Genomic DNA, 26,845 nt, shown 5'->3' with positions numbered 1-26,845 from the left:
TTAAACAGAGATCTTGTTTTCTAGAATGGCAAGCTTTTTGGATACAGCTTCCAGTGAGCAAGACTTAAGGAATAACATACATAGAAAGAGGATGAACATATTTTCAGGAGTTTCAATTCAATGAGATGGACTAAATAAAAATCGTGGAAATAAGTTGTTGGATACAGATATGAATCAACCTCAGCTATTTTAAGATGGGAGGACTTCAACTCCCAGAATTCATCAGCCAGCAAGGGAGTTGAAGGCCACCCATCTTAAAAAGTTGCTCAGGTTGGGAAACACCAATATAATCCAGGTATGATTATTCAATTTCTGCTTAAAGTCACATTCTTTTAAGAATGATTTGGTTCTAATGGCTGCCAAGAGTAGAAGTCACTTAAGCAAAAATGGAAAGGGATGAGTACAGCATCTTTCTGCCTTTCTGACCTCCCCATTCTCCAGTATCATTTTTCCCATCCCATACCACCACCCCTTATATCTATCTCTATCTATCCATCCATCCATCCATCCATCCATCATCTCAATCTCTCACTTTCTCTCTATCTACTTACTTATCCATTCATCTCTATCATCTTTATGTCTCTGTCTATCTATCTACTTATCTATCTATCATCTATCATCTATCTATTTATCTATCTCTATCAGCTATCTGTCTATCATCTATCATCTATCTATTTATCTACCTCTATCAGCTATCTATCTATCATCTATTTTCTGTCTGTCTGTCTATCTCCATCTATCATCTATCATCTATCTATCCATCCATCCATATCTCAATCTCTCTCTTTCTCTCTGTCTATCTACTTACCTATCCATCCATCTCTATCATGTTTATGTCTCTGTCTGTCTACCTAATTATCTATCTATCATCTATCATCTATATATTATCTATCTATCTCTATCAGCTATCTATATCTATCTATCATCTATCATCTATCTACCTAATCTATCTATCCATCCATCTCTCTATCTATCTATCTATCTATCTATCTATCTATCTATCTATCTATCTATCTATCATCATCTCTCTGTCTATCTACCTATCCATCCATATCTCAATTTCTCTCTCTTTCTCTCTATTTCTCTCTATCTATTTATCTATCTACTTACCTCCATCCATCTCTATCATCTTTATGTCTGTCTGACTGTCTGTCTCCCTATCTACCCATCTACCTATCTACCTACCTATCTAGTACCTACCTACCTACCTATCATCTATCTATTATCTATCTATCTATATCTATCTATTTTTATATCTATCTTCCTATCTGTCCATCCATCCATATCTCTATCTATCATCTATCTATATCTATTTTAGGTCTGTCTGTCTATCTGTCTGTCTGTCTGTCTATCTATCTATCTATCTATCTATCTATCTATCTATCTATCTATCATCTATCTACTATCATCTATCATCTATTGCTACATCACAGCAGGAGATATCAGGAATATTCTATGCATTGTGAATAGAGAGTTAGTTTTGAAATAAGATCAGTAGCTATATAAAATAATCCTAAACAACACATGCAGCCATCACTCATTTTTCATTGTTGAGGAAGTACCATAAATATCCTCCTCTTCAAATCTCAAGCACAGTGGGCAAGGGCATCACTTGGTGTAAATCAGGTTTGTGCTTTCCATAATCACCTCAAGCCCCAAAGATGCCCTAACACACTCTATTCCAAGTGGCCCCCAAAGGATATGTTTTCGGGTCAATGCCTTTATGAGATTGTCTACCTTTCTCTGGAATTTGACAACAGCTTCACATTCACATGGATCTTCCTCTGAAGAGACAAGACAAAATGGTTCAGCAAATAAAATATCGGAAGAAGATCTTGAATATTATGAAATATTATAAAAGCTTATGGGCCATATTTTTTGTAGTCCTCAGGTTGGCAACCTGTGATGATGGTAGACTGCAAACAGTTTCAGAGCACTCTATTTTTGGCCCTGAGATTGCAACTTTGCATCAGTGAAATTCAGCAATAACTAGTTCTCAGTAGCACCATTTGTGTGTTTTATTTCTTCAAAAGTAAAAGTGCAATAAGACCAAGAAGCCTATTCAAATCAATTTTCTTTCAAAGAGCCCCACATTGTACTGTTGAAATTCCCATCATTTGAAAACTAAATTTCAGAAGAACGGTTTTCGATCATTTGGAAGAAATGTTGGGGGAAGGGGTGCCTGCGTGTTAAGAATGGAAGGAGAAAAAAAATGACTTCCAGAGATTTCTCATACTAACATCTATCCTTAAACCCTTTTTAAAACAATGAAAAAGTATGTCCGGTTTAATAAAAAGAAAGACTACGGATGACATGATAGCAGTGATAGCAACATTTGAGGGGTTGCCACAAAGAAGAGGGGGTCAATTTATTCTCCAAAACACCTGAAAGTAGGACAAGAAGCAATGGATGGAAATGAATCAAAGGGAGACCCAACCTAAAACTAAGAAGAGATTCCCTGGCAGTTAGGACAATTAATCAGTGGAATGCCTCCAGAAGTTGTAGGTGCTCTATCACTAGACGTTTTTAAAAGAGACTGGACAGCCATTTGTCTGAAATATTATAGGGTTGCCTGCTTGAGTGGGGTGGGGGATGGACTAGATGACCTCCAAAGTCCCTTCCAACTCTGTCATTCTGTTATTTCGTTAAACATTCTCAACCCCTGTCTTTGACACATTGAATCACCTGGCATATTTACAGGAGGATCTTCAATGGGTTGAGAAAGCCAGTTGCAGCACTCACTTTTGGAAATGTGTTTGCCATGTTCTAGCCCCTACTTAGACCAAAAAAAAAAATTCCAAACACATCATTTCACAGAAAGAGACTGAGCATAAGCATTGGGTATGCATCTAACTCAAGATGCACGGACAGGCTAATCCTTGCTGCGAAAATGAATTGAGCTCTTTGAGCATTCAACTGATTTCTGGACCATCCTCAAGAAGGTTAATTGAGCATTTCAAATAACAGCTTTCAAGTAACTCTTGAAGGGTTTGGTTCTTTCTACCATTTGTTCAGGGTCAGACAGAAGCACTTTGAAATGTGAGACCCAACAAGGGACGAGACTCTCCCCCAACATCACTTGGTCACCAGTTTAGCAATTCAATCTTACTTCAACGTTGAACGTGACAGTGTTCTCTGCCTTCCTTGAGGGAAAACAGGTTTGAAAAATAATAGACAGACTGTATGACATGAGTTGCTATGTCCAGTGGTGGGATTCCAAATCTCTTCCTACCAGTTCTATGAGAGAGCGCTTTGCGGTGTCAGCGCTGGTGAGTTGAGCTGTTTTTTTGGCTCAGATGAAGCACATCAATCCTCTCTGCCATGTGAATCACCTGAGCTAAAAAAGGGGAATATAGAACAGGGAACAACAGGAGTGGGAGGGCAGGCCCAACCAGAGATGGTATTTGCCGGTTCTCCGAACTACTCAAAATTTCCGCTACCGGTTCACCCGAACCAGAACGAACCGACTGAATACCACCTCTGGCTATGTCCTCTAACAGATTGTCTTTCCTTTTCTGGAAGCCAGTGCTTAATTTTATATAATGGTAGGGCCAGCTTTGTGTCTACTTCACAGTTGTCATTTTAAGAATGGGATAAAGCTCATCTTGATGGCAGGATGGGATGATAAGCACTGAAGACTGCTTCCTCAAATATAGATAAAGCCTCTGGGTTTCTAACTCCTTACCCCACCCCCTCAATTGTTGATAGAGCAAAGGCATTGGCAGTAGTTATTCATGCAGGCACCATGAGAGATTGTACACCTATGATACTCAGTAGGATATGGTGCTACCAGCCCATTGAGGATTATACAATTGTGGAAGCAGCAGGATGCTCTGAAGATCTTAATGCATAGATGGGTCCCCACAGAGTGAGGGTGTTAACAATGCAATAAACATGATGTGAACCACTTTGGGATGGGTATCCCACAATGAAGAGTCACCATTAAGAAACAGTCTCCGTAATAGCCACCCTTCAGGTGATGGAGGACATACAGGAGACATGATCCCTGAAGATAATAATTTAGAAACTTGTGGAGACAATTGGTATCAATAATGCCAGAAGATACCACCATGAGCATAATGATTCCTAGAAAAATCAAGACAAAATAGCAGAAGAATCATTAACTTAGTCACCCCAAAGGTGTTTTCCTTGAATATATCTCCCTTCTCATCCAAGAAGCTTCTTCAGAACTTACATGAGAAGTGAAATGTTTTCAAGGAAAATCAAAGTCCAGTTGCCTTTTGAAAAAGAACCTTTGGGACAATCCATCACCTGGAAGAATGAGAATCTCTATAGTCATTACCTTGCTTGTTATACAAATAGAATCTGCAACTACCGTGTTTCCCTGAAAATAAGACCTAGTCTTATATATTTTTGCCACCAAAAAAGGCACCAGGTCTTATTTTGGGAGGATGTCTTCCACTGACTCACCTTGCAATGGCGGTGGCACCGACAGCCCTGCCCAGTAGGAGCCCATTGCCATCCCACTTCTTCTGCGCCCGCTTGCTACCAATTGTGTGTGTCACTCTTGGCCTCCATTTAATCATCAGAGGCCTTCAGGAAAAGTCTCTGCAGCCAAGAAACGAGCTCCAGATTGACACAAGTGGCAGCCCTTGGCTTTGTTTCGCCATCAGAGGCCTTCAGGAAAGGTCTCTGCAGCCAAGAAACTAGCTCCCAATTGATGTGTGTGGTGCCCCCTGGCTTCTGTTTCACCGTCAGAGCCCTTGAAGTGTGCAAGGGCTTATTTTGGGTGTATGTGTAAAAAACAAGCTAGGGCTTACTTTCAGGGTAGGTGGTATTTTCAGGGAAACATGGTATTTGTCATAACAAAAGGTCACAGTGTTGCCCTATTGTGCAATTTCACCTACCAACACATATTTTAGTCTGCAGCTTCTTTCCAATTTGATTGATGGTTCGGAAATCAGCTGTATAGAAGTAGTGCTCTGCCACTGGTTCTGAGGCAATTGCCTTGAGTTCATCTTCAATGGCATTGCCCACCCCAACAGCAAACATCTTGTATCCTGAAACAAACAAGATCTAATCATCTGCGTCTTGCCCTGTTCATGAAAAGCATTATTGATCAAAAGGCATTGTGCGGGTATGTATGTAAAGATTTTTTTTAAAAAAACCTGGAAAACATGGAGGCATTATGAATAAAAAGCTTTCATCTGGACTGTTCCTCTCCAGGGGCCATCACCTTATCTTCTCACAATGATTTTCAGGTATTGCATCAGGCAAATTACTTTGTTATGCATCTCTTGGCTTTGTCAAGTTCACATCTAGTTTTGTAAACATTATGACATCATAGTTGCATGAGTTGGATGCAACAGTAAAAGAGAGGGTTGATCAACCCCAGAAGAGAAAGGGGAATGTATTACTGTAGAAATATAATCCTCATTGATATAATACAATGTACCAATAAAGGAATGTTATGGCCTTCCAGCAGCCAGAGGAGCTGGCAGCAGAGTCAGACAGTGAGGAGGTTGAAGAGGAACATGGGCCAGTCCTGGAGGCTGGGGAAAGTTCGGACGAGGGCTCTGCGTCAGAGGCAGAAATGGGGCCAAGGCTGTCTGGCAGTTCTCAGATGCCTTCGGAGCTACACAGCTTTGAGGCAGAGGAACAGTTGGAGCCTATTCCCAGTGTGCGCATTCACAGAGCTGCCAGAAGAAAAGAATAGCTAAGAAATCATGGGCAACTTGGGAGTAAAGCCACAGGTGGACAGTGAATGGCCCCTCCCATAGGAAATAAAAGAGGAGTGAAAGGGGAGTGGGCTTTTGCAGGAAACAATTTGTTCATTCATTCATTCATTCATTCATTCATTCATTCATTAGTTTCAGGAGTGTGAAGATCTGTCTGTGAATCTCAGAGACTCTGTGCCAAGTCTTTCCTTGCACAGCACCTCATTTAGAAAATATTTACATGGCAGCTTTCCAAGTTAGATAAGGTCTGTGGTCATAAATTCACCTTTGAAAGACTGTTTACCAAGCCTTTGCTGAATGTGAATGAGAGGAATTCACATTCGTTTAATAAAAGGGGTTTTATCAGGACCAAGAGTCTGCTTCGTACTTTGTGGGGAAGCCTAGGTCAGAACAAGGAGAATATTTGCAGCTCAGGATTGAAATGAAGAGTCCTTGTTGCTCTTTGAGCTTAGTTGTTTTCTTGCAGATGTTTCATTACCCAAACTAGAGAACCTCATCTGTGTCACAAACAACCAAGCTCAGAGAGCATCCAGGACCCCTCAAAGCACAATGTTATCAATTTCTGAGATTAAGCAATGAACTTAACTGGGCTCTCATCAAACTACGGTCCTAATTTCCCAATGCTTACCTAATTCTTTAGCTTTCTTGGCTGCATCGTTGATGTAATCTTGGGAGCGCCCATCAGTAAATACAATGGCCACCTTGGGGACACCAGGCCTTGCTCCACTAGAGATGGCGAAGGAATTGTCGACGAGGTATTTCAAAGCTTGGCCAGTCATGGTGCCCTTTTCCATATATGTCATCTTTCTCACTGCTGTTTTGATATCCTTCTTGTTCTTGTATTGCCCCAGTGGGAACTCCTGCTTGACTGAGCTAGAGTACTGGACCAGGCCCACCTGAGTGTTTTTATCTGACACCTCCAGAGAATCCACAATCTGGTTAATGAATCTCTTTACCAACTCAAAGTTCTCAGGCCTCACGCTCTTGGACCCGTCTATCAGAAAGATGAGGTCTGTGGCAGCTCCTCCATTGCATACTGTAGGAAAGGGAAAAACAGAAAACGGGAAGAAAGCCACTACTGGGGGAGAGGGACGGGGGGATGGACATTTCTTCCATTTAGATAGCAATACTTCTTTAAAAACTGATTTTAATCAGCCAGATCAGTGTGTTTAGAGAGGTGTGTCCTCACTACAAGAAGTAAAATAAGTCATTATGTTCAAGCATTATAATTTCTGCTTTGGCCCTGTTGTGGCTTGGTAGGAACCTTTGGAGCTGCTATCAGTGAGTAGTTTCAGGATGCTCACAGGAGAAGATAACAAGCAGCTGTGGCTCGTTAAGGATCTCCTCCTGTGGATAAAAGATTGATGGTGCCACACTCTAGTTGCAGAAGTCAACGTTCATCGTTCGTTCGTTTGTTAGTTCCGTTCCGTTCCTGGTCTAGTTCATGTTCATGATTCAAAGAAGCACTTGGATAAGTGATTTGCTTTATGTAAACCTGGTTTGCTGTGAGAGTTTGTTTTTGCATTTGCTGTTCAACTTTTTGTAAGAGCCGTTTATCTATGTTTATTTTGGGCTTGCAACCAGCTTGAGCCGGGACTGATAAAGACATTCCTTTACAAGCTTTGTGTGGCTGTAGTTTCTGAACGAGCAAAGAGGGGGGTCAGAACAGGCCCCCTATTTTCAAGAACGGGTTGTTCTACTCTACACCATAGTATGTAGTAGAGGTGGGTTCCTACCAGTTCAGACCAGTTCGGCTGAATAGGTAGTAACTTGGCAGCCAGGTCTGCCATACCCCTGAACTGGTTCTCTCGGTGGCACTGTAGGCATTTCCATCTGGTTTTTGGCTTCTGTTCATGCCTAGAAGCAATTTTTAGTATTGCGCATGCATGCAAAACGCGCATCAAGTGCACACATGGCGCTGCCCTGAGCGAACTGACAGCAGCAGCAGCCGGAACCCACCCCTGGTATACAGTAATAAACTCCTGAACTACACACTGGACCGGTGGCCCCCAACCTTCTGGGCACCAGGGACTGGTTCCACAGAGAGAGGTTTCCTGTAGACCAGCGGGGGTATAGTTGCATGTACTCCCTGAGGATGGGGCTTTGCTTATTTGTGAGCCATGGTGGTGCAGTGGTTAGAGTGCAGTACTACAGGCTGCTTCTGCTGACTGCTGGCTGCCTGCCATTTGGCAGTTCAAATGTCATCAGGCTCAAGGTTGACTCAGTCTTCCGTCCTTCCAATGTGGGTAAAATGAGGACCCAGATTGTTGGGGGCAAGAGGTTGACTCTGTAAACTGCTGAGAGAGGGCTGTAAAGCACTGTAAAGCGGTATATAAGTCTAAGTGCTATTGCTATTGTGCGGGCCAATTCCTGGAATGCCGCAGATCAGGGCTAGTCCACAGACTGAGTTTGGGGACCCCTGCGCTAGACAAGAGAAAGTCAGAAACTAAGATTCCTGTCTGAAAGCGTGTTCTTTGTTCTCTTTGGCTGTTTTACAGAATGGCAGTTTATCCTCAAAAGAATGAGGTTATTTCACACATTGTGAATTGGGCATGCATTTCCATGACTTCTAATCAACTTTGGCCCCCTTGACAAAGTTTTAAACAAAACTTATTTACCACTGCAGGTCTTCCCATCATTATTAAGGGTGAAGCCCACTTCACAAGCACAGGCGTACGATGCTCCTGTACTGACACAAATCTGCTGGCAATCATGGTCTCCGGTGGCACACAAATCTGACACAACTGTAAAGTAGTAAAGTAATAAACGCAGTAAACGAGCAGGTTTGACTTTAGCTTACGGTATCCTTCTTCTTTTTGGGGTTTAACGTTTTTATTGAGTTAAAATACGATACAAAATACCGGTACAAAAATAAATAGGAAAATGGTGGGGAAGAAGAGAAGGAAGAGAAGTGAGGAAGGATAAGAAGAATAGAAAAAGAAATATTGACTTCCAACTCTCTCTTTTGCAGTAAAATAAGGCATTAATATCAAATCACAACATTTTGTTTTTTCATGATAATATGAACAAGTCATTTCTATAAAGATCTATTAATCTAATCGGTAAAACCCAAAATCAAAGTTTCATTCTTTTCCACTTCAAGCACAAAGCTCAGAAGTGGTCTCCATATGGAAAGAAAAGTACTTCTATTCTTTTCTTTGATCAAAATATTTTGACTACAGTATCCATTTGTCTTGAGTAGATCACCTAGAACATGGGTGTCAAACTCATGTTGCCGTCACATGATGTATCATGACATTTTTTTCCCTTCAGGGCAGTGTTTCTCAACCTTGGCAACTTGAAGATGTCTGGACTTCAACTCCTAGAATTCCCCAGCCAGCGAATGCTGGCTGGGGAATTCTGGGAGTTGAAGTCCAGACATCTTCAAGTTGCCAAGGTTGAGAAACACTGCTTCAGGGTGTGCATGGCCTGCCTGTAACACAAAGGTAGTATTCAGCCGGTTCAGACCGGTTCACCTGAACCAACTCTATGCTGTCCTATTTAGGCACATTTTCAAGCTGAGTGCATGCGTGCAAGCCGCACACATGATCAAGGCGCATGCATGGAAGGCTGAGCACATGTGTGGATGGGTGCACGCTCACATTTGCGAACTGGTAGGGAAAGTAAGTGAATACCACCCCTGGTGTGATACATCCTGCCTGCGGGCTGCCAGTTTGATATCCCTGGATCAGGGGCGGGGGGGTTGCTGCCGACCAAATGCTTGCGCACACACCAAACGACACCAAATTGGGTGCACATGCACATTTGCACCTAAAAAGGACTGTGCATGCACACAATGTTAGACAAGGAAAGAAAAATGACATATTTGCAATGAAGATTGTTCTGCGCATGCACAGAAAATCAAGATGGCGGTGCTGAAGCTAGCACCGGTTCGGGGGCCTGGCAGGCCGAGTTATTACCTACTCAGCTGAACCAGTCCAAACTGGTAGGAACCCACCTCTGCCCTGGGTCCTAGAAACCTCAGCAATTCCAATCTCCTGGAATCAACATCTGACCTTATAAACCATCTGAATGTTCCTTTCCTCATAAACTTTTTAACCAGGATCACTAAATGGCCCATGAGCCATGTGCGTCCTTGGAGACTCCTGAACAAAGGAGGTGCATCAGCCTCCCGAACCTAGGCAAGAGGCATTTTATGGCACAGTAAATTTCCTTAGGTTTAACAGAATGTGGCTGATTTTATCTAGTTCTCCAAAGCTAAGTAGGATCAGATATGGTGAGTATTTGCATGGGACACTACCAAATAATATCAGGAGTGGGCAAAGGCAAACATCTTCTCTACAATTGCCAAGGATGCTGCATGTATTTCAAGATAGTATCCCCCACAATTTTTGAACATAACAGATTTTTTAGGGCTGGGTGCAGTGGTGGGATTCAAAAAATTTACTACCGGTTCTGTGGGGGTGGCTTGGTGGGCGTGGCATGGCTTGGCGAGTGTGGCTTGGTGGGCATGACAGATATTGTAAAATCTCCTTTCCCTCCCCTCTGCAGGGGAAGATTACTGCAAAATCCCCATTTCTTCCCGATCAGCTGGGACTCGGGAGGCAGAGAATAGATGGGGCAGGGCCAGTCAGAGGTGGCATTTACCAGTTCAGGACAGCAAAAGAAGACCCAACCAATCAGCTGGGACTCCGGAGGCAGTGAATAGATCAGGGGCAGGGCCAGCCAGAAGTGGCATTTACCAGTTCTCCAAACTACTCCAAGCTACCGGTTCTCCAGAACTAGTCAGAACCTGCTGAATACCACCTCTGTCTGGGTGAACTGCTATAAACTAAGCTACTTATAAAATGCCCCGTGTGAATTCTCTTTGCTTCCTAGTTATTTCTAATCAGAAGCTTATTTTTAACAAAGAAATACCCAGGAACATCTTGTAGTTGGGAAAGGACAATTTATCGTAGGTGTTTCCTTCAGGAATGTCTCAGACTTACCGCAGAAAGCTTCCTGAAACTTTTTGCTCAGCTTCGCAATGACACTATAACTTTCAACATAATCCACATGGTCATCCAGGGGCTGGCTGGCTATCTGTCGCAATGTACGCATGTCGACACGGCCGACACCAATGGCAAAGATTTCGATCCCAAGAGCTCTTGCCCTTGCTGACACATCCTTCACCCCATCCTGGGGGTGACCGTCCGTCACTACGATGGCCACCTGGGAATGAGAGGATGAAGACTTCCTTGATTTCTTTCCCAACTGGGCCCCAGCGAGAGTTGGGATGGGGATGATGTTTACCGTTCCCTGATGGTGTTTATCAAACCAAGTGAGATTAGTATTCCACTATCTCAACCACAAATAGAAACAACGGATCCTATTCCCTAGATATTGTAATAATCTCTTGCTTCTTTATTAAAAGGCACTTTGGCACAAGGAAGGCTCCCCAGAGTACATCTTAAAAGGAGAGACTGTATCTGGGCCTTAAAAGGGATGAACAATAATACAAAGTAGTGCTGCATGATTGCAGCCGGGAGAGGCATATATTTGAATGAAATGAGGGGAGAGGGAAGGAAGGAAGGAAGGCAAGAAGGCAAGAAGGAAAGAAGGAAAGAAGGAAAGAAGGAAAGGAAGGAAAGGAACAAAGGAAAGAAGGAAGAAAAAAATAGAAAAAAGAAAGAAAATGTGAAAGAAAGAAAGAAAGAAAGAAAGAAAGAAAGAAAATGTGAAAGAAAGAAAATGTGAAAGAAAGAAAGAAAGAAAGAAAGAAAGAAAGAAAGAAAGAAAGAAAGAAAGAAAGAACTGAAAATGTAACAGAGTAGGTTTTTTTCTCTAGAAGACCCCTAATTTGATTTTTCTGGTCAGAATCAGTTACAATTATTCGTCATCTTAAAATTACTTTCTGTCTTTAAACATTTTCATTTTCAGCTGGATAAATTCCATCTAGATATCTGAATCCCCCAAATAAAATTTCACAGCAAAAAAAAGTAAATAAATTATTCTCTCGTATAGATACAAAGGCCTGCAAAAGGTGAGGAGGGATTCATATATTAAAAAAAAAGAAGTAGGGCATCAATCATGCTGTTGACCCACCCTTGACAGATGTCCCCTTATATAAACATTTGTCATGTGACTCTAAAAGGCCATAGGCAGACCTGACACCCATCTCCGCCCACCCATTCTACATACTCTATGCCTCTTCTGCAAATTTTTAAGTGTCCTCTACTCATAGGGTTGCCACAGAGGTGGCATTCTGCCAGTTCTCCCTAGTTTGGGCAAACCAGTAGCAGTGATGGTGGGAGGCTCCACCCATCCACCCAGACATCATCATGGACACTCTGCGCATGGAAGTGCTCGCTCCCGGTCCCAAACCTATAGCGAAGGTAAGAGGATTCCATGCCTGGGTTGCAACCTGTTGAAGCTTCATTATGTTCAGAGTTAAATGCAGCTACAGCTGTTCAAATTGCTGAACATCTGCCTGGCTAAGTTAGTTGAATAAAAGATGATGCATTATAATCATTAAATCCAATGAAAAGCAACAAGAGGGGGAGAAAGATATGAAAAATGGGAATCTTCTATTGCATGCGAGTGCTTGGATGCCCCATTCAGTTTCATGGTACCATTTGCTTTGGAGGCATCTTCATTGCTTCTGCTGTAGAAGTGTCAGGTGATACAATGCATCTGATTCATAGGCTCAGTTACATCCCAGGGCTTTTCTCCAGAGCTCAGTGGCAAAAATGCAAGAGCAGCAGCATGAACGGTTTTGAAAGTAGGGCAGCAACCAGCATATTTCTGAATCACATTCAACTACCGAAGAAATGAGCTAGCAAGGGAGATCTCTTGCAAAGGACACGGATCTCATTGTTAGCCCTTGGGGGTAATTTGGACAAGAAGCATAACCAGGAATACTAACTCTATTGTAAGGTTGTATCTTGCAAGACTGAAAATATTATCAATAAAGGAGAATATCAGTCAGAGTTCCAAGCTTGTAGAAACATTTCTACCGAACATTAACTGAAAACATTTCTCCCTTGTTTCAAAGGTGCTTTTTCCAAAAGGCAACTGGACTATGTTTTTTTTTTTCCTGGAGGAAGAAATGTTTTCTCCTTGAAGAAGCTGTTTGCTTCTCATCTAAGAAGCTGATGAAGATCAGAACTGATGAAGCTTCTTGGATAAGAAGAAGATGATTTTAAAAAAATAGCTCAGTTGCCTTTCAAAAAAAGCACATTTGACCTGGATGTTTGAGAAGCTCGTAGACATTCCTCCCCTTCTTTTCTTTTCCTTTCTGGAAACTGAGGGAGAGGTCCTTTCTGAAATGCATCCCACACCTCTTTGACATGCCTGTTGTGCTCTCCAAGGTTCTTCCTCCTGTTCGCCAAGGTCCTTCCCACATTTTGTTGTTGTTAGTTGCAAAGTCACATCCGGCCCATCGCGACCCCATGGACAACACTCCTCCAGGCCTTCCTGTTCTCTACCATCCTCTGGAGTCTATTTAAGCTCACGCCAACTGCTTCTGTAACTCCATCCAGCCACCTCATTCTCTGTCATCCCCTTCTTCTTTTGCCCTCAATCTTTCCCAGCATGAGGCTCTTCTCCAGTGAGTCCTTCCTTCTCATTAGGTGGCCAAAGTATTTAAGTTTCCTCTTCAGGATCTGGCCTTCTAAAGAGCAGTCAGGGTTGATCTCCTGTAGGACTGATCGGTTTGATCGCCTTGCAGTCCAAGGGACTCGCAGAAGTCTTCTCCAGCATCAGAGTTCAAAGGCCTCCATTCTTTGGCTCTCAGCCTTCCTTATGGTCCAACTATCACAGCCATACATTGCAACTGGGAAAACCATAGCCTTCAAACCTTCAAAAACAAAACCTTCCCACATACCATTGCACTGATTCTTTTGGTGTAATATTAACTTTTGAAGCCCACACAGACTCCTTTTTAAGTTCATTGTGCATTGGTGTCAATGAATTGTGTTTCTTGAAATAAATAAAGAAATTGAGAAGTGATAGGTCTACATAGAACTCTGTCTTAACTGGATTGTTATGCAAACACCATTTACCCAAACCGAATTAGACTGGTGTGTTCCAAATGGTGTAACATGTCAATTTCAGCAATAGGTGGAGCTGTAAAATCTCTTATACCTCCCTCTTATTTTAAGAAATCAAGACTGTGTGATATTTGCAACCTCGTAGCTTCACTAACAAACCCTTTGTGCCTTCAGCAATTCATTTATTTAGTCCAAGAAGTGTTGCAGAGAAAGAAATCTTCATAGGAAGCACCTTCCACTGCTGTGAATAAGCAGGAGATCAAAGAAGCGTGAACAGATTTCTTGGTCAAGTCATAGGTTGAGAAAAACAAATGAAAATTCCTACCCATCTATTTTTTTAAAAAATGTAAGAAGATTCTGAACCAGCCTAACCTGGAGTGCCAAAGCAAAGGATCAGATTTTGAGTGATTTGCTCATTCTAAACAGATATCAGGCTTGTCAGATGCTACATATTTTCTATCCTGCTCTACGGAGTGGAGAGTTGGTCTCTGACAGAAAGCCACTTGAAGAGACTAGAAGTATCTGAAATGTGGATTTACAGGTGGCTATTGCATATAGGTTGGGTTGACACAAATCACAAATGAGGAGGGGATAAGCCACCTGGGAAAGCCAAGGGAAATCCTCAAAACCACAAAAAAGCAAAAGTTAGAATATTTTGGACATGAGATGTGACACCCAGAAAAATACGGCATCCTTCACTTAAGGCTTCAGGGAAAGATTGAAGGCAAACAAGGTCCAGGAAGAAGACCATCACAGCGTCAGAACCTAAGGACTGGTTTGGACAAAACTCAACAACACTTTTTTTGTGTGGCTATTGATAAAAATAGGATTGCCAACATGATCGCCAACGTCCGATGATGGATATGGCACAAGAAGAAGAAACAGACCAGAGTTTCTGAATCTTGATCCCAAATGAAAAGAATTACTTCATTAGGAATTAAAAGATTTAAAAACTAGAACCTAAATAAACTATGATTATCCAAGCAAAAGAAAAGAGTGTCTGTCCCAGATAAATAAATATTTAGTCTTGATCTCCACACATAGAATAAAGACAGATGGGAACTGCGATAATCAGCTTCCATGTTTAGGCATTCATAGTCAAACACTATAAAAAGACTTCACACATACAAGTTTATGTACAAACGTTTCTTACAAGTGTGGAATGAACATCTGTAGTCATGAATCAGAGTGTGACATCCAGTTACCCATGTGCATTGACTTGACATGAATCAATATTTGAAAACAGAATGCATAGATCATGTTGCACAAACTGTTCTTTTATGAGAAAAAACGAATAAGCAGAATTGTTCTTTTCAGCTTGTGAAAGAAATTGAAACTCGGTTTGGTTTAAAGACAATGAGATACCAGCTAAATTATGGTCTACCATTTCTGTCCTTCAGACCAAAGGTTTTCCTGATCCATAAGGTTCTTTTAATAAAGTTGAAAGGGCCTTCTGTTTGAGGTAACTTTTCCCCCTTTGCAGCAGAAATGGTCATAACAACAAAAACAATAGCAATAACAGGTATCTTTGTGAAAATGTTAAGGAAAGGAACCTTTAATTTAGTATTTCAAGCTCTTTCCCACAAGATAGATTTTTTTTCTTGTTGACTTATGTCTCCCCCCCAAAGAATATCTGACTTTAGCAACTGGTATATATTTAGCTTCTAGCCCACCTGTGAGTGAAATTCAAGGTGGTGAACTCAACTATATTTAGCTAATTTTAAATCCTTCCAAGAATAAAATGCTCATAGAAAAGGGCATTTATGCCTAAAACCTAAAGAGCTCCTCACTTTCACCCAACTCTGTTCTTTAAAGAACCACATTTTTATAGCCTTAAACAGTGGAGCATCATGGCTTGACAAATATGTTGACCCCATCCCACAAAGCTGAGGTTTATCAATTCTCCAAATGTAGGCTTTATGCAGGGGTGGGATTCAAAAATTTCAGCAACGAGTTCTCTGCCAAGTTACTGGGTGGGTGTGGCCATGTGGGAATGGCCATGGTGGGCATGGCCTAGTCAGCCTCTTGCACCATGGCGAGGGGCCATTTTCTCATTCCCCAGGTTCCGGAGGCATTCCTCGAGCCTCTGGGAGGGTGAAAACTGCCTCCCCCGAGCTCCAGAGACCCTCCAGAGGCTGGAAATGGGCCCATTTCTGGACTTCTGGAACTTCTAGGAGGCCCATTTCTCCCCCCCCCTTCCCAAGCCTCAACATGGGCTCTGCACTTACCTTGCATCTAAAACCAGCCACATGGAGACTTCTGGGAGAGGCGGGGAGAGGTGGGAAGGGCAGGGTGGGGTGGGATTTGGGGGATCTCTGAATTGGCCATAACATTAGCTATGGGTTCTCCCAAACCCAGACGATACTGTGGCAGCCCACCCCTGGCTTTTTGGCTCTATCACTAGTTCTATGAGGTCAAGGAATCTGAAGCTGTGCCTCAGAAAATGACCAAGACAAACGGGAAGGAACATATGGAAGAAGATGGTAATCTTTGTATCTCCTGAAGGACTTTATGAGGAGACATTTCATCAAACGGTTGTTACACTGAGTTGTATCTAAGCGTCAGTTAGGTAATTGAGAAGCAGAACAGCAATTGGGTGAAGAGAAGAATGTTATCAAATTAAACATGACAAATAAAAGGGATGAAAGCATTTGTTCAAGGATAAACATATATTCCTCTTGGGTGTTAGTGATCAACTGCAGGTCTGCAGGCCTCAAATGGCCTTCCAAAGGTTGTTAGATATGGTGCACATAAAACTGGGAACTCTACCCATTTTTCCTAGTAGCTAATAACAGTGGGAAAACAAGTATCTCATTAACTTGCTGAGAGGAGATGAGGCCCCTAGGATGGGAGATTATGTCCTTTGGAAACCACAGTTAGTTGCTGGGAGGCATGTCAGAAGCATTAAGTTTCCACACTTCCCATTTGCCTGCAGTTAAATGGTTCAAATCTTATATGACAACATGAGATACTATTATGGTTCTTTGCTCAGTCAGTCAGATATTCAAACTGGGTTTGGCATTTTTGTCTGCCTATTGAGCCCTTCCTGAGGACCTGGGATAGGCAGAAGTGGATGTTTAATGGTGTTCCTGAAATCATCACAACATCCTGTGATGGTTTCTGAAACACCATTAAGTTTTACATTAAGAGTTTACATCCATTACATTAAGACTTTACATCCAAACTCTTCTGAGAAAGCTGCCTTTTGCAATTGATTGACGGTGAATTTGTCAATGCCAATGGTGTTCAAGTGGTGCTATTCGAACTATTAGACTTCCAACAGCTATGCCAAATCCCATTAGACTTTAACCATTTTTTTTAAATAAATCATCTAAGCACCCACAAAAGGTACATAATTTTGAGGACCACCAATGCTCCTGAAAACACAGGTTGCAAACAAGAGAGACAGGGAGAACTAAGTTCATGGAATGATTGCCACGAAACAAAGCAAGAAGAAAATAAAGCCAAGCTCCTTGACAATCTCACCTTGTTGATCTCTGGGGATCTCACCCTGGCTCCTTCCCCTTCACTGAATGCTCTGTTGATGGCAAACTGTATAGCCAGGCCTGTCATGGTCCCAGTGGAGAGAGGCTCAATCTTGCGAACAGCTTGTAACAGGCTGGTCTTCGTTTGATGCGTTCTTAGGGACAATTCATTCTTGACAGCACTGGCATAGTTGATGACTCCAACCCGTGTTGTATTAGGACCTACATCAAGTGCCTCAATGACCTGAGACACAAAAATCTTGACTTTGTCAAATTCATTGGGGCGCACACTTCGGGAGCTGTCCACAATGAACACCAGATCTGTAGGTCTCGTCCTGCACTGGGCACCTATTTGGGAGAAGAGAATAGCTTTTTTTTCTTTTCAAAAATTAAAAATATAACAACTCAGATGCAGGTCCCATTGAATTCATTTGGACTTCCTCTCAACTAGATGGTGATAGAATTCCAACCTTATGATCGTTCCAAAGGTGCTTTCTCCAAAAGGCAACTAGACTTCCTTGGGTTTTGTTTTTCCTTTGAAAACGTTTCGTTTCTCGCCCAAGAAGTTTCTTCACTTCTTCAGAAACACTTTCAAAGAAAAGAAAAGAAAACAAGAAAGTCCAGTTGCCTTTTGAAAAAGCACCTTTGGGGCAACCATTGTGAGAGTGAGAACCATTGGAACAGAAGTGGCCTTCAGAAGTTGTGGGAGCTTCATCACTGGAAGCTTTCAAGAAGAGACTGGACTGCCATCCGTCAGAAATGGTGTAGGGTCTCCTGCTTGGGTGGGGAGTTGGATTCGATGACCTAACAAGGTCCCTTCCAATTCTATTAATCTGTTAAAACTATGATCTGGTTGATTGAGAATCTCCATAGACATTCATCCTTATGATCTTTTTCCATATGAAAACTACACCGTTTTTCCCAATGATTACTCCTTTTATGATACAGTAATCTCTAGTATAGACTATTCCATATGTTGCATTTTCTCCTGTGAAGTTAGTACTGGATTCCTCTTGGAGAGACAAATCCAAGCAGTTGTTTCTCCTCCTCCTCTTCCTCCTCCTCCTCAACATCATCATCATCATCATCATCATCATCAGTCTCTATTGCTGATTTGGTCAATTGTGGGAAATTCAGACACTGAAACATCTTAAAATGTGGTGTGAGAACATGGAGCTGTTGGCAGAACAAGAGGTGGTTTTATCCCTAACTATCCAAGATTCTCACCATACCCTAAATAGGGAAGATATATATAAGCCCTCAACCTGACTTAATTTCCCCTTCCCATTTTTCTGATGCTGGTCTGTTGGCGCCACTCTTATGGTACGTCCAATGATGCCAATAACTATGTGTTTTTCTTTAGGACTATATTCCCTCCAAAATAACAAAACCACTGGGGTATATATATATTTCAATCCTCTTTAAATATTCAGCGTTCAACACACTCAGTAATGTGGCACATAAATCCTTGACCATGTTTGAGGGTGGGTTGAAGGTTTTTTGGCTTAACTGGAAGCATTTCAGTCTAATAGGACTTGAAATGTTAAATGGGATTACTTTTCTGGGATTTGCATTAACGATGGAGGCTCTGCCTTTGTTCTGATTTGCCTTCAGGTCTGAACTGCAGTCATTATAGTAAAGGAAATAATGACACAGTCTTTGTCCTGACGTTGGTGGCTTGCAGAGAAAAAGAAAGAAAAAAAAACAAGATTGTATTTTTGGCTCTTTCACACCATTCTCCAAATTTCCCAGAAATTTACACCCAGCAGCCCGAAACAGTCAAGGATGGGCTGATGGGTGGGGGCTATTTTGGTCCAGTGATTGCTTATTTATTTATCTATCAAATTTATAGAGCCACCCATCTCACAAGAAATTTACCAATAACCATGCAGGAAAAAGATGTGTAAAACTAAATATGTCAAATGCAGTTCTGTTACATAAATCACACACACACACACACACGTGTGTGTGTGTGTGTGTGTGTGTGTGTGTGTGTGTGTGTGTATGGTATATATGTATATCAAGAGAGATTTTATATTGAATCCTCTTGCAAACCTGAGGAAATGTTGAAATATTGACAAATCCATCATGTCTCTTTACATTGCAGTAAAATATTTTTACTACCCATCACACGTATTTGCTCCATTCTGTGATCCCTAGAGATTGTAAGCAAATACAGTAACTGCCTGAAATCTCCTGCCAAAGGAGTGTGGTAGAATAGCTAACTTCAAGGTCAAAAATAAAATTTGATCTGAAGAGGCAAGAAAAGTGTGAGAGCCAAAGTAATTCCATTATGCCTTCTGAAAAACCGTCTCCATTTGCTTTCCCTCCAACTGTCACTGAACTGACTGCTGTTTTCGGTTCAGCAAGACAGAACAAAAAACTATAATTTTAACCGTCAGTGTCTGAATGTTGCCTTGTTTCTTCTTTTCTTTCCATCTCTGTCTCTTGTGGATGCAGAATTTGAGACTGCAAGCTCAAGAGCTGGAAAATATTCAGGGCTGTAACTGATGAATACAATAACCCTGAAAACATGCTAGAAAGAGGGTCGGGAGAGAAATAACTGCTGCGCCTAATGACCATTGATAGATCTTTTAGATTATGATTTTCTTCTGCATTTGTAGAAAAGAGAACTAAAACGCATCATTATGTAAAGAAATCCTTTTATCCATTGTAGTTTGATCTGCCTTGAGACCTACTTCAAATCTTATTACTTTGTTGCCTGTATGTACAGTATTGTTTGCATGTACACTGAGATTTATCACTGTGATAAGAATAGAATAGAATAGAATGGAATGGAATGGAATGGAATGGAATGGAATGGAGTGGAGTGGAAAGGAATGGAGTGGAAAGGAGTGGAAAGGAGTGGAATAGAATTTTTTATCGGCCAAATGTGATTGGACACACAATGAATTTGTCTGGTGCATATGATCTCAGTGTACATAAACAGACAAGATACATTCATCAAGAATCATAAGGTACAACATTTGTACTACTAAAAGTAATTCGGACAGAAGCGCTAATTTGTGAGTTGGGAGGGAAAAAAGGGGAGGGAATGTTAGACAACCTACTAATTGCCTCTTTTTTAGAATATGTTATAAAGATGTAAAGTTATGGTAGACTCATTGAAATTGTGAAAGTATGCCAGTAGGTGGTTGTGTCTTTAAATATAAATGATTTTAGGGGAAAAAACAAGTTTAAGTAACTGTAATCAAACACAGTGATAGTAAAATACATAAATTCTAAAACGTACAACTTAATTTGAATGAAGTATAGGTAATGATTGTGGAAGAAATGCACGAAATGTATCTGTACCAATGGACACGCTTTCTGCAAGATGTAACGAAAGATGATTCGGTTTTTTTTCTTTTTTGTATGTGTAATAAAAACAATAACAAAATTTAATTTAAAAAAAGAATCATAAGGTACAACACTTAACGATAGTCATAGGGTACAAATAAGCAATCAGGAAACAATCAATATAAATCATAAGGATACAAGCAAAAAAGTTACAGTCATGCAGTCATAAGTGGGAGGAGATGGGTGATAGGAACGATGAGAAGTCTTAATAGTAATAGAAATGCAGCCGTAGTGAATAGTTTGACAGTGTTGAGGGAATTATTTGTTTAGCAGAATGACTGCGTTGGAGGGGGGGGACCGTAAAGGTGAGGAATCCAAAATTAAGACCAAAGCATCACCTGGGAAGAAAGCTTTATAGTGTGATAGGAAAAGGGGAAAGATCCGTCATATAAATATTTAAGCCACAAATATTCAGGTGGCTGCCTCTTTCTGGCTTTCCTTTCTGCGTGGCTGCTCTAACCTGGCAAAGTTTTGCAAAAGCTAACCAAGGCATTCTATGACTCACCTCTCCGCTGAGGACGGACCCCATCAGCAGAAGAACCCTGGTTCTGGAAAAGGAGCAGGAGCAAGAATAGGGAGGCAGAAACGAGCATCATTATGGCTGCTTAGGATGGAAGCGAAATGGGGTTGTCTCGGTGGTGGTTTTGAGGTATTAAGGGGCCTTTCCCCAGGAAGGCAGGGGGGGGGCAACCTCTAAGATGCAGGAGTGATGGGGAGTGGGAGGGAGTGGGAGGGAGGAGATGGAAAAGGATGCTTGGAAGGATGGCAGTTGACAAGGTCCCCAAGGCCTTTTCCAGTACCTGAAATTTCCACAACGGCTTCATTGCTAAGCTAGGAAGTGGGAGGTTATAAAAGAGACCAGCGACAGGCTCGGAATGCAGGGAATTTGAGCCCTGAACAGTGAAGGCAGTCAAGTAAAGCTGAAGAAAAGAGTTTATCTGCCAATCACCATCTTTAATCTGGCCCAGGGTCTGCCACAGTAAGTAAACTGCTTCTACTGTCTTGGGCCAATGGCCTTTTCTAAGTTCTGGAACACTGAGGACCAAGGCAGGACTCCATAAATAACTCCATGAGCACATGGAACATTTCTCAGAAAGCTATTAGGAAACAGGAATGCTCTTATTCATTTTTGTTAATATGCCTGGCGGTGGGTTGCTGTTGTTGTTTTAGCGTTGATTTGAAAGGCAAGAGAACTGAAAGCCACAGAGGAGATATAAAGCGGAAAGTTCAAGAAATGAAAGATGAATTTTACATTTTAATGCCGTTCTCAATCACAACATTCCTCCTGATGGTTAGTGAAGAACTACAGTGACAGAAAGTGAGAAAGACAAAGGAATTGGCTAGAGAGGTGCTTTTTTATTCCATAATAATACCCAACACAATTTCTCTTTGTGGATGACTTTCTAAGGTGAATCAGCATAGGCTGAGTGGCTGAGGTAAATACTTGCCAATAATTCTGATGATTTAGAAAAGTTTTATGCACGTTCACTTTTTGGAGGAAAAAAAATACCTGAGTAGAATTATGGTAAGGTAAAGGTTCCCCTCACACATATGTCCTAGTCATTCCCGACTCTAGAGGGCGGTGCTCATCTCCGTTTCAAAGCCAAAGAGCCAGCGCTATCCGAAGACATCTCCATGGTCATGTGGCCAGCATGACTAAACGCCACAGGCGCACAGAACACTGTTACCTTCGCACCAAAGGTGGTTCCTATTTTTCTACTTGCATTTTTTACGTGTTTTCAAACCGCTAGGTTGGCAGAAGCTGGGACAAGTAACGGGAGCCCACTCCATTACGCGGTGCTAGGGATTCGAATCGTCAAACTGCCAACCTTTCTGATCGACAAGCTCAGCGTCTTAGCCACTGAGCTACCACGTCCCTATAAACTACCTCTAGATAATATCAATATTTACCTAGGAATGAGGGCCGTTTTAAATGAATTAGAATAAAATTGGTATTATCTAGAGAACTGCCTCTAGATAATACCAATTTTAATTCTGATTCATTTAAAAGGGCCCTCATTCCTAGATAAATATTACACAGCAACATTATTAGGGAACAAAGTGGACTTTAAACATCCAAGGGCCTCTCTCCCAAAACTGTATATTCTTTTTTTCATGCATTGCTCTGTACACAAAGCTCTTTTGGTATGGACAAGTCCATATAGTTATGAAAGGGATTTATTCACAGCCTCCAGTAAATGAACTCTCTATGGCTGTTCTTAATGTGAAGGGGGGAAAAAAGTCTGAATTTTCTCTGTGCCATTTTTCTGTTAATGGTGATAGAAAGATTTCCTTTTTTTTTTTTAGAAACTCTGGTACAGCAGGAACATTCACATTCTAGAAACACAGTGAGGCACCTTAGATTTTTGTACATCAGTATTTATAGATATGTGCAAGGTAAAGAAGCAGCAAACATGTTTGGTATCAAAACATAAATCATTTCCCCCTGAGCTTCAAAGAGGAAGATCTTAGCATCTTATTTACCCAAAGGAAAAAAAAATGCATTCCTGGACTCCTCCCGTGTCCATTTATAACAAAATGTATGAACTTTGAAGAGAGCATTAAAAACATGTCCCACCAGATGGTATAATTTCAAAGCAACCTCCTATGTATCTGGAGTTGACTTAGCACCTGCATTTGCTGGAGTTTGTGGCCCTGCCAGTGAAATACAGTTTGCTTTAGAGTCCTGGGTCCTTCTGTTCTTGACTTCTGAGCTGAACCAGCTGGCGTAGTAGACAGAAGGCCTTTTCTGCACTGACATCAAACTGGGAAGCTACAAAAAGGGTGCGGTTGTCCAAAGGAAAGAGAAGCTATTGCTCTAGCAGTTGCTTAGACATACTTCCAGTGGTGGTGGGATTCAAATTTTTTTACTACCAGTTCTGGGGGCATGGTTTGGTGGGTGTGGTGTGGTTTGGTGGGCGTGGCTTAGTGGGCATGACAGGGGAATGATACTGCAAAATCCCCATTTCCTCCCTACCCCACTATTGTGGCCCAGCAGGAGCCGTTGGAGCTGCCGATGGACTCCGATAGTGATGGACCCTATGAGTCGGCTCTGGAAGATGTGGAGGACCCTGGGCAGGGTTCAGACTTCAAGCAGGGACCAGAGAGGCTGGTTGGCCACCAGGAGGTGCCTGAGGCATGGAGCAATGATGAAAGTCAAAGGGAGTTTGTCCCTGATGTCAGGCACTGGAGCAGTGGGGAAGAGCAAAAGGAGTTTGTCCCTGACGCCAGGCAGAGAAGGGCGGAGAAGCAAAGGCAGCAATTACGGAGATAGACTCATAGGAGATAATCAGGCACAGGTGGTTGTGATTAGGCTCCTCCCAAGAGAGTATATAAGAAGAGACTTTGGGAGGAGACCTTTTGCAGGACACAACCATTATACTAAGCTGGAGAAGCTCTTTTTTTTTTTTTAATTAGAAGAGAGAAGCTGGAGAAGCTCTTGTGTGCGTCCCTTATCTTTGGGAGTCTGGGTTGCTGCCAATGTCTTGTCTGTGAGTAATTACTGTGAATAAAGAGTGGCTAACAGTAAGCTTGTGTCGGCGTGACTCACCAGACGGAGAGGGGTTCAGAACACCCCACTAACCTGCTTTCCAGCTCCATTCTGTGCAGGGCAACAAATGAAGACCCAGCCGATCAGCTGGGACGCCCATAAGCTGGGACTCAGGAGGCAGTGAATAGATGGCGGCAGGGCCAGTCAGAGATGATATTTGCCGTTCTCCGAACTACTCAAAATTTCCGCTACCGGTTCACCAGAATCAGAACTGGCTGAATACCACCTCTGCATACATCCTTTTTTTTTCTACCAACACATGGGCGGTGATCAAATCTTCCTACTGCATTGAAAGCTGCACATCAAGTGTTGCGCTATCCAAAACAGGAAACAAGCAAAAAATGTAGTCCAGTAAAGAAAGGTCAATGAGCAAGAAACTCTCAAAACAAAGGGAAGGCAACAAGATTAGGTAAAATCTCGTAGAGTGTTCAAAATAGCAGAGGAAGAACCATAAACCTAGAAGAGCAGATACAGAGCATAGTCAAAGAAAGATTGAGATCTAGGAGTTCAAGTGAACAAGCAGTAGCAATTCTGGATGCACAAGTGACAGGAAAGGCTATCATCAACATTACTAAGAAGTTGAGTCTCTTCTGCTCTAGATCTTTAGGCTGAACCCAGCTAGAACTTCTTAAGAGACCATGGCCTCAAGGAACTCAGCCTTGAAGCCTGGACCATTCTACAGGGCGGGGCATAACCTTTTCCTAGGGGGTCACAGCAAGATCGACAGCAGTTTACAACTTCCGCGACACCTCATTTTAAAGCCCATAAAAAACTGAATTGAATGAGCTATTAAATGTTAAATTTGCTTTAAGAATGGCTGGAAAATTCAATTCAGAAGAACAAAGGATCATTGACAGAATAAAATGCATTGCCTTTCGAGAGGCTCGCGATGCTGGAGCGACGTTTATCAATCGAAAATGGATTGCAAACAAATTGAAACGTCATCCGGATTGGGTTACTGATAATTGGAACAAAACAGCCCAAGAATGTTTCACAAAATTTGGAGAAGGGCGTCCTCTGCAACTGTCCCAAGAAAGCAAAGCCATCATTGCAACTGGCAGTCGCAAACAACGAAAAGGAAACCGAAAAGTGGCCCAAGAAATCCTTCAAATTCGTGGAAAACGAGTTGATCAAAGGACAATCGGCCGATATCGAGAACGAGAAGGTTTGAAGCCATTCCACGTCATTTGCAAACCATTGAAAACTCAAACACACGTTCAAGATCGGCTTTGGTTGTGCGATTGGTTGTCTGAATGGACCGAGGAAGATTTTCTTCATTTGGCGCCATCTGACGAATTCTTCGTTTATGCCATTCGAAAACCGAATTTCCAGAACGATCGAATTTGGGCTAAAGACGTCGACGACATCGCCAAACATGAATGATATCGACAAATCGTTCGCAATCCGACTTGCATCGGGATTTTCGTCATTTTCACAGCCAAGAAACTGCATTGGGTTTTGAAGGATAAAGGGGAATCCTGGGATGGCAGTTATTTCCGTGAGAAAATTTTATTGGAGAATGTCATTCCATTTCTCAGTGATCCAGACAATGTCTTGGTGGTTGGTGAGGCTGTCTTTCTTCATGACAAAGCTCCTTGCATGCGTGCAAATGCGACTCAGCAATTGTTAAAGGAAAACAATGTCGAATTTTGGGGCAATGACGTCTGGCCGGGAAATTCGCCAGATCTCAATCCGGCAGAGAACATTGGGGCCATAATTAAGGATGAAGTGGAAGCTCTGATGATTCAGGAGCAAGGTCAAAATCGATATTCGGTTGAAACTTTGAGAATGAATTTGGAAACTGTGTTGAAAAATCTGGAAAATCGAACGGAACTGTTTGAAGATTTGTTGTGTTCTTATCCACCTCGTTTGAATGCTGTTCGAAGGGCTAATGGTGGTCATACTGACTATTAAATCGTGTCAATAAACTCAGTTTTTGATGGGCTTTCGAATGGTGTATGAATTATTTGTGTTGTTATTACAAGTGTTGCTGTGACCCACTAGGAAAAGGTTATGCCCCGCCCTGTATTTGTTGCTCTAGACTCAGCAACAACCCTGTTATCATTAGCTTGAGAGCTATCAGATATCTCCTAAATTGCAGATCTAAAAGAGTTGGAAAGAGCTACTTTGGAGACACAAGTCCCTGCTCAAATCTCCCTTGGTTCTTTCTCCAAAGTTTCTATCCCTTCCATCTTTCATAGGAAAGATTCATCCAAACAGGCTATGACACACACTATGCATGGCAACACTTTTCACTCCCAGGAGCTGCCTGAGAACACGGGACAACTGTAAGCAGATGTGATAGCCAACGTCCAGGTTAATAAGGATTCAGTTTAAGTTTTATAGTCAGCCCTGTTAAGAATGAAGAGGGCTGCCAGGTTATCAAAACCGATTTATTTGGTAGAATTCTTGTAACCCCCATATTGTTTCTTCTGGGTAGATCTATTGAAAGAATCTCCATACTTCAAGTTCCTGATGTTCATTTTTGTCAGAATCTACAGACGTTTCCATTATGGATTTGATGTAACCTGCATTGCAGAAGACCAATAGAATCACACTATAATCCCAAACTCAGATTAGGAACACAAGAGGTTGAAGGAGAAAACACAACTTGCTGGTTTCTTCCTCCAAACCTCCAACTCTTTGTCCTCATAGCCCAGGACAACAAGAGCAAAGTCAATATGAAGCGATGCCAAAGCCAAGTAAATGAGCTTTGAATTGCTATTTTCACACCCCATGCTAACCATGTTATACAAATAA

At 41.9% G+C, this 26,845-nt stretch overlaps 1 protein-coding gene across 1 annotated transcript; it reads right to left on the bottom strand.

Annotated features, from left to right (window-relative positions):
* On the bottom strand, positions 1–26,823 carry MATN1 (matrilin 1). Its single transcript, XM_032227740.1, has 10 exons — positions 26,697–26,823; positions 26,549–26,613; positions 21,041–21,083; positions 17,177–17,523; positions 10,649–10,871; positions 8,318–8,443; positions 6,328–6,735; positions 4,869–5,021; positions 1,704–1,784; positions 1–53 (listed from the first exon to the last, which is right to left on the bottom strand). Exons 1-10 carry the CDS (start codon positions 26,821–26,823, stop codon positions 1–3), a joined length of 1,626 nt encoding a protein of 541 aa, XP_032083631.1.
* Between the last annotated feature and the right edge of the window lie 22 nt (positions 26,824–26,845).

Source organism: Thamnophis elegans, chromosome 12 (genome assembly GCF_009769535.1).
Source record: "Thamnophis elegans isolate rThaEle1 chromosome 12, rThaEle1.pri, whole genome shotgun sequence".
NCBI lineage: Eukaryota > Metazoa > Chordata > Lepidosauria > Squamata > Colubridae > Thamnophis > Thamnophis elegans.
The sequence above is the reverse complement of the archived record's forward strand: the minus strand, read 5'-3'. Positions and strand labels throughout refer to the sequence as shown.

Bases quoted from the DNA above. Each gene is read 5' to 3' on its own strand.
- MATN1 (XM_032227740.1), bottom strand. From the start codon at position 26,823: ATGGGGTGTGAAAATAGCAATTCAAAGCTCATTTACTTGGCTTTGGCA. The intron at 17,524-21,040 runs GTGAGTCATAGA...TCTCCCAAATAG, and splicing joins GGTCCGTCCTCAGCGGAGAG to GTGCCCAGTGCAGGACGAGA. The intron at 10,872-17,176 runs GTGAGATTGTCA...TCTCATTCCCAG, and splicing joins GATCCCCAGAGATCAACAAG to GTGGCCATCGTAGTGACGGA.